The sequence below is a fragment of the Podarcis filfolensis genome (assembly GCF_964270895.1).
Source record: "Podarcis filfolensis genome assembly, chromosome: 8".
NCBI classification, from domain to species: Eukaryota; Metazoa; Chordata; class Lepidosauria; order Squamata; family Lacertidae; genus Podarcis; species Podarcis filfolensis.
Genome location: NC_139611.1, coordinates 23,815,947 through 23,839,132, shown reverse-complemented (window position 1 = coordinate 23,839,132; position 23,186 = coordinate 23,815,947). Strand labels below are relative to the sequence as shown.

The following is a 23,186-nucleotide window of genomic DNA, read 5'->3' as shown; positions in this document are numbered from 1 at the left end:
AGGCAAGTCAATAGGGGCATGATAGAGGCTTATAAAATTAGTGTGGAGAAAATGGATAGGGAAAATCTTTGCTCTCCCACTCATAATACTAGAACGTGAAGATACTCAATGATGCTTAAGATTGAGAACAGAGAGAAAAAAGAAACTTATTTATGCAATGCATAGTTAAACTGTGGGATCTGCTCTCACAAGATGCCCATCAACTTGGATGACTTTAAAAGAGGATTAGGCAAATGCAAGGAGGGTAAGGCTATCCGTGACTACCAGCCACAGTGTCTATGTTCTTCCTTCACTGTTGAAGGCAATATGTCTCTGAATACAAGTTTCTGAGAATTAGAATTAGGGAGCAGGCTCAGGTCTGGCTCGTGGACTTCCCCTAGGGCCCCTGGTTGGCCACTGTGAGCACAGGATGTGGAATTGGATGGGCCTTGGGCCTGATCCTGCAGCAGGTCTCTTCTTAAATTCTCACGTTGTTCTCTCCAAGCTGTTGAAAATGAGTTTGGCAAAGGACTGCTGTTGGAAATGAGATTTATTTTTTTTAAAAAGGGAGTTCTGTTTTGTTTTCTCCCCAATATAGTTCCACGTCTTCAGGGATTCTGTGCTCCACATGTCTACGGGGCCTGTCATTCATAGGTTGACTTTGCAGTGTCTGGCAGAAGTGCAGATTAAGAGTGGCACAAGTCCTGGAGAGCATCTCTGACCTGAAATTTTGCTCATTTTTTTTGCAGCATATTCTGCAGTTGTGGGAGATCGTTCCCTCTTTACGCTAGCAACAAACATGGCGGTCCCCTTTTTTTTTGCGGGTCTGCGGACTGTAGCGGGTCTACAGACTGCACCGATAAAATGCTGGGCTTTCATTGTCCAATGGTATTGGGCTTCTACCAGAATGCTCCTCCAATCACAATTAGCCAAGAAAGCAGGAAAGGCGAGAATTTCCCAATTATCCTTATTTGGTGCGAAAAGCTTCCTCCCCTCCCCCACCCGTCACGTTTAGGAATGGGAGGGGGGATGTTGATCTCTCCTGATGTGCGCTGAACTTTTGAACCCGCGACGACCTATTTTAATTTTTTTTTTTAGTTTTTCAGGAGTCATGTAAAGTTCATTGCCCTTTTGCACATTTGCACCACCAAGGGGACACAAGGGAGCACATCAAAAGCAATATCCGTCAACCTGAGGATGCATTCAGGATCCATCATTGTATTAGCAACCCCAGTGAAACACCAGTAGCTGTGGGAGGTGCAACGTGCAGCATAGGCGCATGCAACAATATCTCTTTGTGCAGAACATGGGGACCTTTCTTCATCTGCACCAATTAGGAAGCTGCCTCGCTGTGAATCGGAGGGGTCCGCAAGACCGACACCCAAATGTACCCAATTTTCGCTGGTTCAGTGCTCTCTCCTTCCTGCCAGAGCTCATAAGGATCCAAACACCAATTTGCTGAGCACACAAGGGGTGTGAAATCCCTTCTCAAAGTTAATTGGAGCCGATTGAAGCTTCAGAGAGATGGTGGGCAAGCAAATTCTTCCAGAGCGAATTGGGCATGTTCTATAGATAAGAGCTTCGTGGGGCGTTTTCTCTTTCTCTCCCCCGCCCCTGCCCCGCAAAGCTTTGATCGGGGATGAGCTGCACGGCCATTTTGGTATCAGTGGCTCCACTCACAAGGCATACTAAAATGGCCATCTCAGTCGCTTCTGATCTTGGTATTCTAAATGTTATGCTTTCCGGCTGGGCTGAATCGGATACCCAGGCAGACCCTGAGTGCTGTGCAAGCTCTAGATTTGGAGGAACTGCCCCCTCCATGCACAATAATGTCTCCATCTCGACTCTGTTGCTGGCACTCTCTTGCTTGCCCATGTTATAGGAATTCTAAGGTCTTAAATATAGAATAAATGTTGATAATTGCATAAGGTAAATACATATACATAAGTATATAAATCACATGTCTAAAATAGTTCAGGAGAGCAACCCACAAGCCATCTTGGCTCTCCTAAAGACTAAATATTTCCTCTGCCTTCTTAATCCCCTCTGCCTCAGAACAGATAGCAACCAGGGGAAGCTCCTGAAGGGATTCCTCTCCTAGATTTATGAACCTCCTTTGCATTAATGGTCATTGTTTGCCCAGATGCTCTGCATTGAGGGATGTCTGACTGACCTCCTGGTTGTCTTATCAAATGTTAATGTTTTGTGTAAACTGTGTCTGGAAGTATGTAAAACGTGCTAAATCCTCAGGAATATCACACCTTGGCCTGCCTGAGCCACAATAAGCCCACCTTATGTGTGATGTAGGGACGCGGGTGGCACTGTGGGTTAAACCACAGAGCCTAGGGCTTGCCGATCAGAAGGTCAGCAGTTCGAATCCCTGCGACGGGGTGAGCTCCCATTGCTCGGTCCCTCGCTCGGTCCCTTAGGTTCTTAGGAGAACAGGGGGTGGAACAGCTTTCGGGCAGGTGAGTAAGAGAGCAAGGGGCGAAGGGGAAACAGTTGCTAATGGAATGACCCAAGTCAGCAGTGGGCTGATGAGAAAGTATCGATGGCAGTGAGGAGCCAGCATGAGGTGTCCTTTGGGGCCATCAGGGTGCTAATTGCTGATCTTGAGAAACATCTGCTATGGGGAAGCTGTGGGTCCTAATCATGTTGTTGGGACACTAGTTTCCATCATCCCCAGCCAGTGTGGCTAATAGCCAAGAATAGTGAGAGATGGAGTCCAGCAACATCATGAGAACCACAGCTCCCCCCCCGCCAACCCATGAGCAGCTATTCTTTTCCCAGCATTCCTTTCCCAATCCCATCTCTGACACCTGTGCTCATGGTCAGCCATGGGAGAAGCTGATTCAGACCATGTGCATCAGCTGTTGGGAGGCCTTTGAAAGGTGCCTCCTTAGAAGCAGAAGACCAGGGCTTTCTTCTCAACACCTCGTTCCCAAAGCACACATTTGTCACCCGCTTTTGCCAGAAACTGTTGATAGGTCACACTTTTCCACTTGCAAAATAAGATTTACCTGGATGAGTGATTTGGCCATATGTCAATGTGCTCCACTGTGAGTCCGTGTCCTGCATGGTGGCCATTTTTTGGAAGCAAGCCAGCAAGCCCAGATTGTTAACTCACACAGAGCTGCAGGGCGCCTTCCTTAGAGGCCAGATGATCCTGATGTTTCTCTGCCTCACGAGTGATCAAACAGTCTCATCCCACTTAACACAACAGAGCTAGCCTAGTTAACACCCAGAGCCATGAATGATGCAACAACTGGACTTTAATTTGTTAATTTTCTCCATTCTCACTGTGCTCTTATAGCCATTTTCTCAAAACAGCCCTGAGCGTGCCCAGGGCTGGCATGGAATTTCAGATTTAATCTATTTCCAGTCTGGTTTATTGAATAATTGCAATTGGAGGGTCCTCCCCTACACTTGTGGGAGTGGGAGCCTCCTCTTGGGGAGCTTGCGTTTACACGACTCAATGTTTCAGTGAAACTTTCCTCAGTCACCTTCCTCCAACACAGGGATTGAAGGTGACTTGCTGCGGGTCACTGCTTCATGATCCTGTGAATTTTCACACAAGCGGCACAGCTGCAGAGGGGAGAAGGCAGTTTCTAACTCACAAATCAGAACTGTGTTGAAGGGAGGCAGCAAAGTTCTGACTGGTGAGGGAGAAACTTTCAGGCTAAAGAACCAGGAAATGGAGTGCACCTCAGGCTACGGCATCTGAGTTTCTCGGATGGCTGCCAGAGACCCAGCAGAACCCAACCTTGAGTGCTGCCCAGTGACACAAACAACGCCACTCACCACCCTCCCTGACAACCCCTGACAGCATTTTAGCAATGAAAGGGGGGGGGGGGAGAGTGCCACTTCTGAATGGAAACTGCTCTCAGTTCCCATCCACTGCAGTGCCCCTCAGTTGTTTGGGGCATCCAACCCTTATCAGCCCCAACAACTATGTGTTGGTGAAAAGCTGCTATAGCTTTGTGAGCTCTGTAGCTTTCACAGGCTGGGTTGTATAGACCAGGGTTCCTAAACTTGGGTCTCCAACTGTTTGTTTTTTGGACTACAATTCCCACCATCCCTAGCTAGTAGGACCAGTGGCCAGGGATGATGGGAATTGTAGTCCCAAAACAGCTGGAGACCCAAGTTTGGGAAACCCTGTATAGACTATCTAGAAACTGGGCATTGCAAGGAGAGGCAGGAATGAGATTTGGAGATATGCTTCAAGGTCCAGACTATGGGAAGTCCCGAAAAAATAATTATTATTATTTGGATGATAATTTGGTCTTTTTCATTTTGGTTTTTTATTTTAATTGGATTATAATTTGATATGTTAATTGGATGTTTTTTATTGGAAAATTAATAAAAACGATTTAACAAAAAAAAAGAAAGAAAGAAACTGGGTGGGCACCAAGCTTCATTCTCAAAGGTGACACCACTAGGTGCCCCGTAAGGAAGGCCTTGAGTGGCAGCATGCCTGGGTCAGGGCAGTGAAAGGCCCCTTTGAGACCCTTCACCATTGCCCCAATCCCGCCTCCCCCCCACCATGCAGTGATGAGCACTAAGGGGCTCATTGCCTTCCATAAAGGGAGGATATATGGAATTCAAATCATATAAAACCAGGGCTCCAGTCTTTACACTTCTAGCTCTGCCTACTTTTACCTGTGCCCTTACCTGCCTCTGGCATGTGGAAGCTTGCCCAGAATGGAATGTGACCTTCAGGCTGAATTCTAGCCCCCCTCCCCCAACCTTGGTAGGCTTATGGGGGGTGAGGCCTGCAGGCTCCATCAGGCAGGACTGCCTAAAAGTCAGAGCCATCCCCAAGCTTCACTTCCATTCTGCATGGTTCTCCAACGAGGCAGTCGACAGCCGGCGATCAAAGAATAAGAGCCTGCCAGTGAGTGCTTCAAACTTTTACACTTCACATTTATTTTGAAAAAAAAGTCTTCTTAAAAATACTCCTACAAAGGCATCGGAGCAGCAGATTTTGTTTCCTTTATAAATACATCTGGTTTATTATTATTATTCATTATTATTCTTTCCTCCCCAGCAACATCAAAAGATGCATCATGGAGCCAGGAGAAGGCCCTGGTCGGAATGGAAGACACCCCCATGTGAGCAGGGCTGGAACGCCACTTACCTATTCACATTTTCTAAAAAATACAAACATGGTCAGGGGAACAGCAAATGTCGCACACCCAAGGCCACGGCCCATGGGCAGATGGAGACTGCGCAGGCATTCTGAAGTAGAGACCTGTGCAGTAAATGGGTCACCATTGAGCAGGGAGAAGAGGCTTGGCGACTGAAGACGTTGCTCTGAGCCAGAGCTGAGGTGCAGGGCTGCAGGGTAGGGGTAGGGTAGGAGAGAACCCAAAGTGGCAACAAACGCCCGGCCAGTTTGGTTTTCATCTTGAGACTGGTGATGGTTGGTGCATGGGGATCTTCTGAAAAAAACCCAGATCCTTTAGCTGTCATTCCTGCATTGCAGGAGGTTGGACTAGATAACTCTAGATGATGCTGAAGGAATCATTCTATGATGCTATGACTTTTTTCAGGGCTGTTTCTTGCACTTGGCCGCCGCTCTTCCCTCCTACATCTGCTGTTTTTTCACTAGTGTTCATTTCAACCTCTTGGTTGGTTCCAGCCAATCAGGAATCATGCACTGGATGCAATGATACTAGCCAATCAGGAATCACAGACTGGATGTGAACTATGGTAGCCAGTTGGAATGAGTGATGGGCTAATGCCAACTGTGGTTAAATGAAACCTTTCAGAGCCAGGGAAGTGCTTTCTGTACTGTTCACAGGGACACACCTAACCTATCAAGCAGCACTGCAAGAAGGGAAAGATCTCTCAGAAACCACCCCCAATGTACTCTCTTTTAATCCTGATACTGTTGTAGGCGAAACTGTCACCTGCTGTTCTAACCCTTGCATTAAGAGATCTCCCAACTTGGTGGCAATGGCAGTGGTGTTTCCAGTTGTCTTTCTAGCAGCATTAGAACACAGGGGCACTGGAAGCAGCAGGCAGGGGTTTTGCCCAGCCCTGCCTGGAGATGCTGGGGACTGAACCTGGGACCTTCTGCATGCAAAGCAGGTGCGCTACCCCTGAGCTACAGCCCATCAACCAGTTTCATCCTTATTGGATTGGGCATTGAACTTAAAAACCAAAGTCTACCCCTGGAACTGGTGATGGGGCATGAATCAAAAGAGGTCCAGCTGGAAGAGGACAGCAAGTATCTGAGAACAAGGCCAGGCTGCATCAGTTGCTGCAGGGCCCATCCAGAATTAAAAACAGTAGCCATCTACAGTTATGGCTTTCTAGATGTTGCTGGACTCCCATCATCCCTGAGCACTGGCCCTGCTGGCTGTAGGGGCTGATAGGTATTCCCCAACATCTGGCTCCTCTTTGCTGATCTGTAGAACATGGAAGTGTAGACAAAACTGAAAGGGGGAATGGAGAAGACAGCCTGCAAGAGCCAGACCAGAGCCTTCTAGCCTGTTTCTTTAGGCAGCCCAAGGCCTCTGGAAAGCCTGTTCTCATGAAAGAAAGGCAAGGGAGATGCTGATGTCATTGAGTCTTCCTGGAAGTCACAAGAGGGACAGGCTGTAACCCCACCTTATAGGTATGATTCCCCAGTAGAAGGAATATCCACTGAGGATGAGCCCAATCTGACCCATGTCTGTTCTCTCAGCATCTCATATTTTCTTCCACCCTTTGGATAATTAATCCACCATTATCCTCAGCAGTGTGAGATGGCACCATAGAGAAACGCTACTGGGCATGTGTGAAGGGTGGGGTTGGGCAGCAGAGACAAAGATCTAACACAGGGCTGGGGAACCTGCAGCCCTTCCAATGTTGCTGGGAGCCAATTTCTATACCCCACAACCATTGATTAGGCGGGCAAGGGCTGATGTATGTTGTGAAACCAACAGCACCTGAAGGACTCAAAGCTAAGCTTTAATGCATCAAAGATGACCAGAAGAGAAGAAGCACCTGGTTCTGAAACCCAACACACAACTCATTTGTTCCACTGAATTCAGTGGGACTGACTTCTTGAGTTGGCATGTATAGGATTGCACTGCAAGCTGGGTTTGTTCACGGGTAGAGTTTTAAAGCAGGGGTGGTGAACTGGATCTGGCTAATGGGCTGGATCCTTACCTCCCCATCCCACTATGGGTCAGGTCTGGCAGGTTGCAGGCAGCCTGCCCACCTGTCAATCACCTGACATCAATGCCAGGCAACCCATTTTTGCCCATGTGGTTTGAAAGCAAACTGTGTGGGTATAGGCACCGCACTTCACCTGCCCTGATGATCAGCTGATTGGTGGTAACAGCAACACCCCCTGCTTCCAGCCCAGCCGCATCCTTATCTGCCCCACACCTGACATAAAGTATGTCATCGGATGTAGGACATGTGAGCATGGCTTGACCAAAGCATCCTAGTGTTCCAAATCTGGAGACTGGTGGACCTAATGAAGCTAGCTAGCAGAAGCTTCTCCACCCCTGTCTTAAACCAAGGAAGTTCCATTCCAGTTCAGTTACTGTTCTGCTTTAAAAAAAAGAAAATCACAGTGAAAAATTTGAGCGTTCTATCAGACTTTTGCATTTAGGAATTGCTTTTCTCTGCTCCTCTCTCCCAGCAGCCCCAAAGTGCTTGCCTTTGATATGCAAATCCTGGGGCCCTACTGAGAAAGTTGCTCTTTCCGACACAACACGCCACCCCTCTCCACTCCTAGCCCTATCACAGTGTCCAGAAGTGCCAGGGCCCGGGGCCTGACGATTTATTGCTATCTTCAACAGAACGCTGCCAATCCAGTTTCAGCTCCAAGATCGCTAAAAAAAACATGGTTGACGGCAGAGGAAGGTGGCAGGCATGGGATGAGGAGAGGGTGGGTGCTGGCTCAGCGTGTTGGAAGAAATCAGAAGGGTGACTCAAGCAGTTGCAATGGGGTGGTGCGGAGCGACAGGACAGCTCTGGTGCATTAAAGGCAAGCGCTGTGCACGGAACAGTCCTGATTCTGAATTCTGACACCGCACTTGAAATACCTGCAAAATAAGTCTCTCTGCTGGCTTAAGGACAGATAAAAGACGAGTGTGCATGTTTGTGGGAGGGAAGCACAGTCGAGGAGAAAGAGGGGAGATTTCCAGGATCCTGGTGAGGTCACAATGAAATATCTAGCATAGATGGGTGAGTCCCATCTCATTAGAACAATGGAAGAAATGAGACGAGTCTCCATCAGCCCCCTTCTCTTGAAATCGTAGTCTGCATTAGGTGTGCGGCGGGTGGACTCTCTCACACACACAGTGAAATGGCTCAGGTAGATGTGTGTGTGTTGTGTTGTGTTGCCCGTCTGCTGGTGAAGACAGCTCCCCTGCCCTCCCTCCCATGACGCCAGCAGCACCCAGTGGAACAAGACCGGGCCTTCGTCAGGAGGGAAGGGTCAGGGCAGCTTTAGTGCAAAGATACGTCAGGTCCTTCCCCCCCCCCCCCATGCAAAGGAGCTTGCACGGAAAACCAGAAGGAAGGCAGCGGAGCACAAAGGCCAAGGCTGGCTCAGGTTCCAGGGGATAGCTTGGTGTGGCACTAAATGGGGATAGCTTGGAATGGTACTCCCTGCCCCACCCAAAGGGATGATAGCTACCCATGGCATTGTAAGAGCTCTTTGCTCTGTACAACCAAGCTACACCTGATTCTGTGATAGCTGTGTGGGATTATGACAGATTTCAGGACATTGAAATCTCTTTCTCCCTGCCATGCGCACACACCTCTGGCAAGTCCACAAGATAGTATATATACTTTTGCCAGCATTTGTATTTATTTATTTTGTAATCAGCCCAGGTAACCTATCTACAGCAGCCCAGTTCAGGAGTAACAGAAAATTGGGGCTTTCTGCCATGTAAACAAGCTAAGGGTTGCATCTTTCCTTTTCTCCTTTCCTCTTTTCTGGTCACAAGGAAGAGATCAGATGTTTTTGATCTATTTTTAACCAAGGCACAGTTCCCCACAATGTCCAAACTCAAGGACTGAAGGTTTGTTTAAACTAGGATTTAAGAACAAACCAGGATCTGAAAAAAACGTTTTAGTGCTGGTTGATCTCATTAGCTCTACTTTAATTCTTCATGACATCTGAATACTGGAAACCATGATTTGTTCAAAGCTGAAAACCAGGAGCCACCTAGGACTCTAACCTTATTTTATGCAGCCTCTGACATCTCCAGAAGCTGCCCCATTCTTCTGCCCCATCAGAGTTCCCTTCTTCCTGTTTGTTTTTTTCCATTCTCCCAGAGTTTCCCTCTCCTTCTGTGTAGATTCATTACCATCTGTGCAATATTTAATTGACAAAAAATAATTCTAAGCTTTTATTTGGGGATACGTTTTATTCTGGATTTGTCTTTAGTCTGGATCCCAGATAGTTTTCTCTAAGGTGAAACAAACCACAGTTCTCTAAAGTTTGGATATCATGGGGAATCATTACTACTTTAAAATTAGAAGCCAAAGTTTACAAACTCCTTCTGATTTGCTTGAAAGAGGAAGCACTGCTCATTTATGTAGCAGATGTCTGCACTTTTCCATTATCCCTGAACCAGGCCTTTGTCTCTCGAACCCAGAGAGATGAAAATTCTGTGGAATTATTGGCACTGCTGGTTATCATTACCTTCCCCTACAGAAATAAGAGACCCTGAGCTAAGCAGAGTGACCCTTTCCAACCTGTGACCCCCCTGACAGTGACATGGTGGGTTTCCAAACTATTCACAACTTTCCCTGTTCTTTGAACCTTCAGAAGGACAGACTGAGTCAATGAGGAGAGACCTTCTGCAAGGTTAAGCTCCAACCAACAGTCCTTCTCACAACCTGCCTGAGCTTGGCCATGGCAGGTCTGAGACCCACAATACCACCCATGTGCTGAGCACCAGCTGGGCTCCAACTTGTGGCTGCTGAGATTGAGATATGGGGCTTTGGGCTGGAGGTTAAAAGTCCTGCCGTGAGCCTTTCCTGACAAGGCTACAGGACCCCTGTTGTTGACCTTCCTCCACTTTTGTTTCCAGTCTCCTCAGAATGCTGAAGGACAGTTGAGGGTGTGTCAGAGGACTTCAAGAACCTTTGCCCCATGCTCCTCCAGCCCTTAGATGTTTCTTCACTCCCAGCTGAACTTCTCAGTTTAAGCCCCCCTCGGACCAATTCCCAGGTTGGTATCATTTTTGAAAACTATCACAACATCTCTGCATGAGGTTCAGCAAGGGGTCCCCAATATGAAACAGCAGACAAGCCAACTAACTTTGAGACAACTGCTAAGGGATGACAAAAGACTTAGGAGCAGCCTGGCAGAACAGGGGGAAGGGGTTAGAGTGTGTCCGAAATGTTCATGGCCCCCTGGGAGTGCTTAGCCAGGAAGCTGCCCAGGAGGAGACAACAAAGTGTCCCTGGGAGAGAAGAACAGTGGATTTGCCATCCTGTTTTCTTTTTTCTTTTTGTTAAAACAAAACAACTTGGCTCCCCCCAAAATAATAATTCCCCCCTGCCCCACATCCCATTGTAAACAAAGTAGAAAAAGATGGAACAACAACAACCAGATGAAAATGCACATCAAATCTACAACATACTGCATGGAACAGGACGAGAGGGGCAGGGAGTTTCCCGCCGGAAGCAGGTCATTGGCAAACCATGAAGCCTTCTCAAATGTCTTGTGCATATTGATATGTAGGAGCTGCCACCGGGAAGTGCAGCGCGCAGAGCCTCTAGGAGGTGCCACTTGCAAAAACAGTCCCAGAGCAACAGAGACCAAGACCTCCGAAAGCCCCATGACTTTGCTTTCCCCAGTGTGGGGCAAAGATTCTCTTTCGTACAGAGGAGGAGGTATGGGTGGGTGGATGGGTGGGTAGGTGAGCTTCGCCCGGATCCAGTCCTTCAGAGGAAAGGAAGTTAAAAAGACGTGTCCATCTCTGAAGTCTGTGACTCTAGAGGTGACCCCATTACATGGGTGGAAAGTTTGCTGGCACTTGTCCCCTCTTCGGTCCGCAGATCTGCTGGCTGTTGTGGGAAGGGGAGGGCATGCCCAGCAACACTTGTAGGGACATGCAGTTTTGTAACCTCCCCCCCCTCCCTGAAGACTTTCTGGTCCACTCTGTGCCCCAGGAGGTCCAACTCGTGCAAAGGAGGAGGGCGAAAGGGTCCCTCTGGATCCCTCCCTAGCTTGCTTGTTTCAGAGCCCTTAAAGAGAAATCCACTGCGGTTCTGTTTCATTTTAAAACATCCTTCTAAATAAGAGTCCTTCCTCTTCCCTTTTTTTTTCTGGATTCTTGAAGTCTGCAGCATCTTTGCCCTGTGGCTGCCCCTTCCCTGTAGCTGCCGTCTCCATGGGGGAGCATTAAGACCCGCCCAAGGGCTCAGACACACAGGGACAAAAGGGGAACAGGACCTTGAGGAAGAGGTGTGTGCAAGTACCCAGCTTCTCAAACCTCCACGGACTGGATTTGATTCATCTGTGCTCGCATCACCTGGATACTGTTCAGGATTTTCTTCTGGTGCCCGGCCAATGTGACCCCTACTCGCAGGATGTCCCTAGGGGAGGAAAAAAAAACCCCACAGCAACAAGAGACAAGCATTAGTAGTGGCAAAAATTAGGGGGCACTGCAGACTATTAATTATAGACTCAGTCATAGGATCATAGAGTTGGAAGGGACCATGAATCTCAATATTTGGTCTACCATCCAGTTTGAAACCATACTGGACCCTCCTTAGCTTTGCTAAGTGGTCAACCAAATGCCTTCGTGGGAAGCCTGCAAGCAGGACCTGAGTGCGACAGCATCTCTCCCCACTTGTAATTCCCAACAACTGGTATTCAGAGGCATTGCTGAGAACATAGTCCTCATGGCTAGTACTCATCCACCTCTTCTCCCCTGGAACTTACTCCATGTTCATTTGGGACACCACGTCGAAGTTGGTGAAGCCAGCACTGGCAAAGCTCTCCTTGTACTGCCCCATCTTGATGGCTTCAAGCCACTCGTCCACGGTGTTGAAACTGGAATAGTCTGGAATGGTGCGGTCCAGTAAGGGGAGGTTAATCCTGGAAGGGAGGGGGGGAGATCGCAACAAATGAGCAGAAGAAAAGATCTGGATTTGTTTGGCATGGAAGAAACCCACACTGATCATTTTCACAAGGGAAGCGGCGTAGCACCTGCTTTGCATGCAGAAGGTCCCAGGTGTAATCCCTGGCATCACCAGGTAGGGCTGGAAGACCCTCTTGGTTCAGGGGGATTATAAGACCTGACCCACATTCTTGGAAACTCTTATGATTCAGGGGCCATGACGTGCATGGTGGAGGACTTCAATGAAGACAGGTCCCAGGCTACTTTCTTGGGGGAGAACCTCCGGTGCTTCATTTGGGACCCTTGTGGTCAGGGAATGCAGCTTGGCCATCACCCTGTGATTCAAAAGACGAGTCTCCTGCAGTGGCTCTTTCTTGCAAAAGGCAACAATGGCAAAAGAAGGCAATGGCCCTTTAGCCAGCCAGGTAGTTCCCTCCTCCCCACTCGGGAGCTGGAAGGATCAGCCCAGCAGAGAATTTATTTCCTCAGACTTTTAAAGAAGAACAATCTGAGTGAGAGACTGCTGGTGTCCTTCTACCGAGGCTCCATAGAGAGCATTCTTACATACTGTATTTGTGCTTGGTTCTCCAGTTGTACAGCTAGGGAGAGGAAGGTGCTCCAGAAGGTCATAACCACAGCACAAAGGATTATTGGTCAACCTCTCCCATCCTTGGAAGAATTGTACGGTTCCCGTTGTCTTAGGAAAGCAAACAACATCCTGCAGGATTCATCTCACCCGGGATACAGTCTGTTTGCACTACTGCCGTCTGGCAGGAGATATAGAAACATCAAGTCAAGGACAAATAGACTGAAAAACAGTTTCTACCCGAGAGCTGTGGCCCTTTTGAATGCTGTAACTCGATAGTGTGACTTGGGAGATTGATGGGTGGGGGTGTGGGTGTGGCTGGAATGTGGTTTTGTGGGTTGTTGTTGTTGTTTTGCTTTTGTTGTTTTTAAGGGATGGCATCCAATTTCGTTGCACTTGTGCAATGTTGCACGTGTGTAATGACAATAAAGAATCTATCTATCTATCTATCTATCTATCTACATAAGGCTTCAGTTGGCTCTGGCTCTCTATCCAGAGGTCTTCTCTGGCAGCTGCCTTTGCAGGACACCTTGGAGCTGTCCAAGGTCCTGTAGGCTCCCTGCTTGACATGGACTCCTGACAACTAGACACCACCTGCCTCCCTTGTGAACCTCAAGCATCTTCAGCACTCAACAGTAAAGCACTGCATGTGGACATGCCTGACCCAAAGTGCCAACTCTGGGAAACCAGAAATCCATTTGAGCTTGGGTAAAATTCTGGAGCAGCCTTCCCCAACCTGCTGCCATCCAGAAGATGCTGAACTCCCATCAGCCCTAACCCCCATTGTGTGCCCTGCATCCTACCCAGAGGAAAGGGGTGCCATGGCTTTCAGGCTGTTTGGGTTCCGGATCATCTTGTCTAAGGTGTTGACAATCTGTCCAAATTTGGGCCTGTGGTTACGGTCCTTCTGCCAGCAGTCCAACATGAGCTGGTGCAAGGCACTGGGGCAATCCATGGGTGGTGGCAGCCGATAATCTTGCTCAATGGCGTTTATTACCTGCAAGGGGGGGAAAAGCCCACATACATCTTTTTGTCCTTAGATGCTGACTGCTAGCCAATCGGTGATGGCTAAATGACACCGTTCTCATGGAAACAAATGTGACTTGAGAGTTCATTCACAGGTTCAGCCACAGCTTTCCCCTCCTTCATTGTCTGAAGCGGCTCATTAATTGGCCACTTCAACAGACTTAATCCACATCCAAAGGGAAATATTGCCTAAGCATCCATCGGCCTTGACGTCTGACGGCCAAGGCTGCCGCTCCCGATCCGTAATTGGGGATGTGACAATGCACATTATGCACATGCAAATACACACACACATGAAATTGCTCTCCCCCCTCCGGGAGCTCCTCTCCTCTCCCCTCCCCCACCTGCTACGCTATCGGCACAAATGCCCTGCTGGAGACATGAGCGGTTCTCCCCTCTGCTGGTGTTCGCAGCCCGGGTCAAGGAGGCTAATAGGGGGTGAAGTTACTGAACGCTCTGCCCTTGCTGGAAAGATCACTGTCAATTAGCCAGCAATGGCTTCTGGGGTGGAGCGCTCCAGGGCTGGAGGAAGGGCAGGAGCGCAGAGCAGAAGGAGCCCGCCAAGGAGATAGGCTGGGAGCTGCTGCGAACTGAGGCAGCTTCCTGAGACGATCATGTTCCTACAGGGGCAAGGATTTGACATCAGACTGAGAATGACAGCAGTCCACAGGCTGAGACAGAATGCCACCCTTGGCTTATGATTATTATTAATATCCCGCCTATTCCCTAGACTGGGACTCAAAGTGGCTTACAGACAAAAATACAAACCACAGATAAAATACAAAAACGTATAAAAGGCCATCATTAAATAACAATTAAACCTTGATAGAATTAAAACAATGTAAGGGAGGAATCTATCAAAATGCAGATATTAAAAACAGCACTATTAAACGTCCTTTCCTAAAAAACAAAACAAAACAAAAACAAAAAAATTCCCCACCTAACTATACAGTATAATGCATAATAAGTCATAATCAGCACTTTGAATTGTCCCCAGAAACAGACTGGCAGCCAAGTGGATTTTCAGCAAATTCCTGCCAGACCTCCATCCAACCTCTGCCAAAAAACCTCCAAAAAGGAGAGCTGACCACCTTCTGGGGAAAGTCTGTTCCACTGTCAAACAGCTCTTACCATCAAGAAGTTCTTCTTAATATTTAATTGGAATTTCCTTTCTTGTCATTTGAGTCCATTTGTTCAGGTCCTACCTTCTGGAGCAGCAAAAAACCATCTTGTTCCATCTTCCACGTGACAGCCCTTCAGATATTTGAAGATGGCTACCCTTTCATCTCTCAGCCTTCCCTTCTCCAGGCTAAACATACCCTGTTCCACCAGCAGTCCCTCATACTTACATCTTGGTTCGTCATATCCCAGTACGGCCGCTCTCCATAGGACATCACCTCCCACATGACTATTCCGTAGCTCCACACGTCGCTTGCAGAAGTGAACTTTCGGTACTGGATGGCTTCCGGTGCTGTCCAACGGATCGGGATCTTTCCGCCCTGTAGTGGGGGTGGAGCACAGGGTTTCTCGCTTGGGTTGCTTGCATCAGCCCCAGCCAAGTGGAATGACTGCTAATGGAGTCAGTGGGGAACAAGTAAATAAGAGTTAGCCCTAACCAACTTCCTGTAAGGAGGCTAGTATGATGGCATAGGTCCAGTTGCACCTGTACTCATACCTGGAAGCACCGCAGCACCATTAATGCAAGTGCAAGTCTCTCATCCCCTGACTCCTCAATTGAATATTTCACCGGTTGGTGAAGTGATAGCATTCAGTGTGGGCTGCTGAGTCCAGGTTTCTTCAAGCAAGCAAGGCTACCACAAGCCTAAGAATCCTCTCCATAAGATACTGGTTTTAAAACTATGGGAGTCACTCCATATATGCCTACTTGATTGCTTCAGTCGGCAGAACTGGCACCAGCACAGGTGAAACATAATACCCGTTCCACATTGGTAAGAAATCATTATTTTAATGTGGAAAAACCTACACACTGGAACTCAGGCAGCTGCCTTCATCAGGGCCGGACCACCCATGAGGCAAGGTAAGTGTCAGGGACTGGGCAGAGGATGAATGGTGGAGACCACCCTGCCTGGGAGGAGGAAGAGGAAGACAGTATAGATTTACAACAGTGGACTGAGGGAGGTCAAAGCTCAGAGGCAGATGAGGGGGAAAGTTGGGAAATAATGGGAGAGAAGCAGGAGGAGGTAGAAGCAGAGTAACAGCTGACTGACACAGTGTCATTAGAAAGCATCCCAGACCCTCCATCTCCCAGAACCCGGCGAGCCTTAAAAGTAGGAGAGCAAAGAGCTCAAAGACAGAGGGCACATAACAGCACCCGTAGAAGTGACAAATGAGGAAGTGGGAGAGATGGGTGTGTGTGGAGATTCACTTGGGACAATGCCATTATCCAAGAAGTTGAGTTCAATAGCCTCTCTCTGTAAAGATCGAAATAAAAAAGAATTGTAAGAAACCTTTCATTTTCTTTATACTTTCCTGAGCAACCAGCAGGGAGCCACTGACAGCATCCTGACAGTAAGGTGAATGCCTCAGGCGGCAGGATCTACAGGGACAGAAGCTCCCAATGTAGATCTTTATTGCCCCCTTGTTCCTGATTTAGACCTTCACTCGCCCCTTCCCTAGTGGGGAAAAGGGTGCCATTTTGTGGTTTGCCTCCAGTGCCAAAATGTATTGGACTGACCCTGTACTCTTTTCAGTGCCTGCTAGATACCTTAAAAAAAGAGGCATGCCTGCACAGAAATGTAGAACATAGATGTGTATTTTGATCTCTTGCTGATTTTACCTTTGGGATGTTTTAAAGGGTTGCTTTTGTGCTTTCCACCGATAATTTCATTTTATTCTCTCTGCGAACTGCTTTGAGGCGCTGTTTTTCTTTTTACAACCAAGCGGTGCATAAAGTTTATGAAACAAAAGTGAATAAATACAATGAGAAGGGAGCTTTTGAGGCACGAGAGCAGGATAGAACTCCCATGTTGAGATGCAGTCTGCCTTTGAATACCAAATGCTTGTGGGGGGGCACCCCCTTTCTGCCCTGTTGGTAGTGCTCCCCAGTGGCAACAAGTTGGGTACCGCTAGATACAGACATGCTGAACGAGGCAGATCTTTGCTCTCAATCCAGAAGGCTTTTCCTCCCCCCACCCCCATATATTTCCTTATTTTCAAGGAAGGTCAGGAAAAATTAGGTTGCCTGTTTTCACTGTACCGATCCAGTTCTGTGACAGCACAGTGCCAGACCCCCACCCAGCGCTGTTCGCACCGACCAAATAAAAAATGCAACGGGAGAGGCTTCATTGCCAGCATCAGTGATGCTTCAACAGCCTCGCTGATCATCAAGGAGGAAGAGCCATAAATTCTTAACACTGCCGTGCTGGGTTTGCGTTAAGAGGCCTTTCGTGAAGGCCATTTCTGTCTGCTGCAGAGAAAAGCCAGATTCCTGTGGAAGGTTGACCCAGATAAGGTGCCCCGTGACCCTTCCGACTCGTCTCTCCAGAACAAACTTCTTGTGTGTGTCTTCTCCCCTGTACATGATTGGGCTGAGTAACTCACGTCACGGGGAGACGTCCCTGCCCTGCCCAGAGTCCTCTGATCCACTGTGCCAACTCCAGAACCAGTTTTCTTTGTGTGTTTATGGGAAACACTTCTTGAACCATTTGCCCCAGGAGCGGGGAACCTTTTTGGCCACACGGGCCAGATCCTCGCCAGGATCGGCCTTGCGGGCCAAATTCAACAGGTGGAGATTCTGAGGCATACCCGTTCCCAGCTCCTTGTGGGCAATCTCACTTAGGTCCATTACTCTGAGTAGAACTCAGTTGAATAGCATCAGAATAGAAGGCCCGTGATGAAGCGGTGGCAAGGCAATTTTGCAGGAGGGGAACACAGAAGAGAAGAAGAAGAGTTTGGATTTGATATCCCACTTTATCACTACCCGAAGGTGTCTCAAAGCGGTTAACAATCTCCTTTTCCCTTCCTCCCCCACAACAAACACTCTGTGAAGTGAGTGGGGCTGAGAGACTTCAAAGAAGTGTGACTAGCCCAAGGTCACCCAGCAGCTGCATGTGGAGGAGCAGGGAAGCGAACCCGGTTCACCAGATTACGAGTCTACTGCTCTTAACCACTACACCACACTAGCTCTCTCGAGCTTGCTGGATCAGGCCAATGGCCCATCTCACCCAGCATCCTGTTGTTATGGCGGCCAACAAGCTGTCTGTGGGAAGCCAGCAAGCAGGATTTGAGCACAAGAGTGCTCTGCCTTCTCCTGTGGTTTCCAGCAACCCGTATTCAGAAGCATTTCTGCCTCCAACAGTGAAGGCAAAGCATAACCATCATGGCTAGCAGCCATTGATAGCCTTCTCTGTGAATTTAATCTCTTTTAAAGCCATCCAAGTTGGCCATCACTACCTCTTGTGGACATGAGTTCCATAGATTACCTATGCACTGCATGAATAAGCCCTTTCTTTTATCTGTTCTGAATCTTCTGATTTTCTACTTCATTGTATGCCCATGAGGTCTAGTGTTTATGAGAATGGGGGGGGGGGGTTCTCTATCCACTTAAGTGTGCTGCATGTTTTTTCTCTCAGAGATTGACCACCCACCTGACCACCTGTCAGGGACTGGGCAGAGGAGGAATGGTGGAGAACGCCTCCCCAGCCTGACCCTTCCAGAGAAGAAGAAGAAGACAGTTCAGAATTACAACAGGGGTTTGAGGGAGGTCACAGCTCAGAGGCAGATGAGGGGGAAATCTGGGAAATAATGGGAGAGGAGGAGGAGGAAGAGGGCACACCGGGGGGGGTGACAGCTGATGGACACAGTGTCTTTAGAAAGCATTCCAGACCCCCCTTCCAGAACCCGGCGAGCCTTGAAAGTAGGAGAGCAAAGGGCTCAGAAGCAAAGGGTCCTCAGCGCCACCCGTAGGGCAGTGATGACGAATAAGGAAGTGGGAGAAAAAGGGGGTGGAGAGAGTCACTCGGGACAATGCCATTGTTCCAAGAGGCTGTGTTCCCAAGCCTCTTTCTGTAAATATGGAATAAAAAGCAGGTGGTAAGCACTTTTCCTTGCCTTATCCATTCCTGGCAACCTGCCGCCTGACACCACCTTGGAAACCACTGAGTTTTCCCTCCATCCTGCCTTCATCCCAGAAGGTTTCCTTCCTGTGTCTTACCAGGGCGCTGGTGTAGGTGGGATCCGAGGTGTCATCTTCCAGGAAGCGGGAGAGGCCGAAGTCTGAGACCTTGCAGACGAGGTTGCTGTTGACAAGGATGTTTCGAGCCGCCAGGTCACGGTGGACGTAGTTCATGTCAGCCAGGTACTTCATGCCAGCAGCAATGCCCCGTAGCATCCCCACCAGCTGGATCACAGTGAACTGACCATCATTTTGCTGCAGGGTAGAAGAGAAAAGGGCCGGCAGGGTCAAGCAGGGATCAGGGTTGGACAAAAGGGGGTTTCAAGGAGAATTCAGGCCACCAAACCACCTGGCTAATCACCTTGGCTCATGGAATCAGACTTGTAGAGCTGCAAGGGACCTCGAGAGTCATCTAGTCCAACCCCCTGCGATGCAGGAATCTTTTGCCCAACGTGGGGCTCGAACCCAGGACCTTGATATTAAGAGTCTCATGCTCTTATAAATATATTATTTGCAAAAGAAGCTGCACAACTGTGAGCTGATCCCCCCCAAAACAGGGCTTTCCCCCTTTCCTCCTCTAACAACTAGGTGCATCTTATGGAGCAAAAAATACGGTATATATAAGTCTATAGAACAAAATATATAAAAAACAAACAGAACTGTAGCAATAACAAAGACAATCAAAAATTTAAAAAGAAATCCTCATGATAATTTATCAGATTTTTCGTGTGAATTTTTCCTATTATACACATTTATGTAAGCAGTTTTGACTGATGTGCACATTTCTGCAAGCCACTTTCCTCAATTTACAGTGGTACCTCAGGTTACATATGCTTCAGGTTACATACGCTTCAAGTTACAGACTCCGCTAACCGAGAAATAGTGCTTCAGGTTAAGAACTTTGCTTCAGGATGAGAACAGAAATCGTGCTCCAGCAGTGCGGCGGCAGCGGGAGGCCCCATTAACTAAAGTGGTGCTTCAGGTTAAGAACAGTTTCAGGTTAAGTATGGACCTCCAGAACGAATTAAGTACTTCACCCAAGGTACCACTGTAATGCATTTCATAGAATCGTGGGGTTGCAAGGGAACCCAAGGGTAATCAAGTCTAACTTCCTAAAGCGCAGGAATCACAACTAAAGAATCCCTGATGGATGGCCACCCAGCCTCTGTTTAAAAACTTCCAGTGAAGGAGAGTCTACCATCTTCCAAGGTAGTCTGTTCCATTGTCAAATAGCTCTTACCACCAGAAAGTTCTTCTTAATGTTTAGTCGTAAGCTCTTTTCTTGTAATTTTTGAATCCCCTGGTTTGGGTCCTCCCATCAAGAGCTTAGGAAACCAGCTTGCTCTGTCTTACATGTGGCAGCCCTTGAGATATTTGACGATTGCCCCAGAGACCTGAGCAGGTTGCTGCTCTTCGAGGGTTTTGCACCAATCAGGCTCAGTCAGTTAGTTCCCTATCCAGAGGGTGCGGTGGGGAGGAAATCCTGTCTGACAACGTTATCGTCCAATATGCAGGAAACAACATGTGCAACAGCTGCTCCTTAGGGAAGGAGGCTAACTTAGTGGTAGAGCATCTGCTTTGCATGCAGAAGGTCCAAGGTTCAAGCCCAAATGACACCTAAAGTAGGGCCAGGAGAGACCTTGGCTTGAGATCCTGAAGAGTTGCTGTCACTCATGTGTAGACTGAACCTGATGGGCCATAGGAAGTGACAGCTTCCTCTGTTTCCATGCTCTCTTTGACTGCACGGCCTGCTTCCTACCACTCAGCTCTTAATACACTTGGTGGAGTGAGAGAATAGAGCAGCTGCTCTCAACCTTGAGTCCCCAGATGTTGTTAGACTACAACTCCCATCATTCCAAGCTAACAGGACCTGTGGCCAAGGATGATGGGAGTTGTAGTCTAAAACTATCTGTGGACCCAAGGTTGAGAAAGGCTGGTATAGATTAAGGATCCACATGGGCGGGAGGTAGCGAGGAGAGGGGTTAGATCTTTTGTATGATCTTGTACAGCCCTACATGGAGGTGGGTGAGCGATCTGTTTGTAAATTATGCTTAATGCAAACAGGGGGCTGTCTCCAACTAAGACCTACTCAGAGTAGACCCATTGAAGCGCGTGGACCTAAGTTAGTCATGTCCCTTAAGTACAACAGATCTACTCTGAGTACTACTAGCATTAGGAGCAACCCAGAGACTTTGTGTGTGCGGATGCAACATCGATTCCATTTATTTTGTTTAGCTGTTAATGATGTTTACATGTGGAATTTTAATTGTATTTTGGTATTCGATTTACATTTGTAATGCTTTTCTTCAATGTTTAAGCACCTGCTTTGCATTCTCACTAATTATGCTGCTTTAAATGTGCTTCTCCGCTCTTTTCGTATCCGATTCTCATATGTAGTGTTTCATTCTGATATTTTGTAATCTTCAATTTGATCAGTTAAGAAAGGTTGCAGGTGGAATAGAAACGATTTAAACGGATAGAAAAAAAAGGAGTCAATGCGATGGCATATTTAGCCCCTTTTCGGCAGATACCCAATTCCAATTGTGTGTGTTTGTCTCTGTGTGTTTATCACCTACTTTTGAGCATCTCTCTTCCAGGTCTTCAGAGAAGCTCACAAAGAGGGCAGCTGCTTCCATGAGGAACCTCTCCTCCGTCATTGAATCCACTCCCAGCCTTCCCCCCATTAACAGCGTACCCGTAGGAAGGAATCCAACGAGCCGTTCTCCATGAATTCAGTAACGATCATGACAGGGGGGCTCTTGGTGACCACCCCCTCCAGGTGGATGACGTTGGGGTGGTCAAACTGGCCCATGATGCTGGCCTCGCTCAGGAAGTCCCGCCGCTGCTTCTCGGTATAGCCAGATTTCAGCGTCTTGATGGCCACAAAGCTCTCCCTCTTGCCTGGAAGCTTGAGGTGGCCACTGCACACCTCGCCAAACTCCCCTGGAGTGGAAAACAGGGTGTAGGAAGAAAGAGCGCCCTAAGTTTCTGAGCTTTGGGAGTGGGTGGGGGAGAGATAGTGGTTACCTCCCACTGTTCCCCATTTCCTCGCACCCACCCCCAGTTCAAAAGCAAGGCACGATCCCTCCCTCGGTCAGAGCCACCCATGGGATGGTGAGGCACCCACACAGACTGGGTCTAAGGCTGCGCCAAGCGCCTTCCATCATTTCTTAACATCCTTGGATTGTAGAGTTGGAAAGGACCCAAAGAAGCATGTAGGTCAACCCAATCACATCCCAATAAAATGGGGCCATTTATGCAGTTTTGAGAGGTGGTGGTGGGGATTGTTGAGAAACTATTTGTCGCTTTTCCTGGTTGTTGATTGTTATTGCCCTGTCCAAAAAAGGGAATGTCCTAAAGATAGCAATGTTCCGAGTCGTTTTTGGAGAAATGGTGGTCCACAAAAGAGGCCACCAGTTTATGCAATAGCTGCCATTTCCCTCCAAAATGCTTGTTCTCTATCTGAGATATTCTGAATGTGTGGGGTGGGGAATGGCTGCTGCTGAAGAGAGCTCCACTACCATCTAGGGAGAGAGAGAGAGAGAGAACCCCATCTCTGCCACCATTCATCCATCAGCTTCACCTGAAATGGCCCCTGTCCCACTCTTGATTTTCAAGATGAAAGTTTGGCATGGCCCCAGCTAGGTGTGCACTCTGCCACACCCTCCCATCGACACACTCTCCCTGTGACAGTTTGGGGTTGCAGCACAGGCATCCAAGGGCGGGGACTTACCTGCACCAATCACCTGCTCAATTTTGACACACGAGATGTCAATCTCCTTTGCAAACTCCCTGACAGCCTCATTGGGGTCTTCGTAGGTGAAAGGGTCGATGTAGATCTTCATGCCGGGAGTCACTGCTCAGGGGTGGAAAAGGGTAGAGATGTGTATATCTATATGTCTCTGCCTCTCTCTGTGTGTGTATTCATTCAGCACACTTAAATACCCAGCCCATCCCCAAAGAACTCAGGCCAACTGTCGCTGTTTCTCCCACTTTACAACCTTTGGCACCCTTCCAGCACCCTTAACAAACTACCCTTTCCAGGATTCTTTGGGGAAAACCATGAGTGTTTAACGTGGTTTAACCACAGCACTTTAAACGTGTAGTGAAAATGAGGCCAAAGCAACAAGATGAACCAGTTCTCCCCAGTTGCCAACCAGTTCTCTCCTTTCCCATTCTGACCACCACATCACAATGCCTTTATTGCAAATGTGCAGCGATACCTGGAAGTGTCTGCATGAGTCTGTGGTCAGCCTATATGAGGAAATGCTTATGCACAACTCAGCTGTGTGCCTCTGGTGGATCAACTGATATGGTATCTATCACGGTGGGATCATTGCAGTGTCAGGAAACAAGCCCAGGGTAGAAACTGCTC

At 48.1% G+C, this 23,186-nt stretch overlaps 1 protein-coding gene across 12 annotated transcripts in view; it reads right to left on the bottom strand.

Annotated features, from left to right (window-relative positions):
• Positions 1–4,881: 4,881 nt before the first annotated feature.
• Positions 4,882–23,186, bottom strand: part of EPHB2 (EPH receptor B2) — a 115,014-nt gene continuing 96,709 nt past the window's right edge. For 5 of the 12 annotated variants that reach the window (XM_083628554.1, XM_083628559.1, XM_083628561.1 and 2 more), the window contains exons 10-16: positions 22,545–22,670; positions 21,507–21,754; positions 18,851–19,066; positions 15,027–15,248; positions 13,455–13,648; positions 11,888–12,043; positions 4,882–11,538 (exon numbers count right to left, since the gene is read on the bottom strand). In XM_083628554.1, the coding sequence (XP_083484680.1) occupies positions 11,430–11,538; positions 11,888–12,043; positions 13,455–13,648; positions 15,027–15,248; positions 18,851–19,066; positions 21,507–21,754; positions 22,545–22,670 (1,271 nt within the window). In that variant the 3' untranslated portion in view covers positions 4,882–11,429. The remainder of the gene's footprint in view (positions 11,539–11,887; positions 12,044–13,454; positions 13,649–15,026; positions 15,249–18,850; positions 19,067–21,506; positions 21,755–22,544; positions 22,671–23,186) is intronic. The other 7 variants (XM_083628558.1, XM_083628560.1, XM_083628562.1 and 4 more) reach the window with 3 other exon arrangements.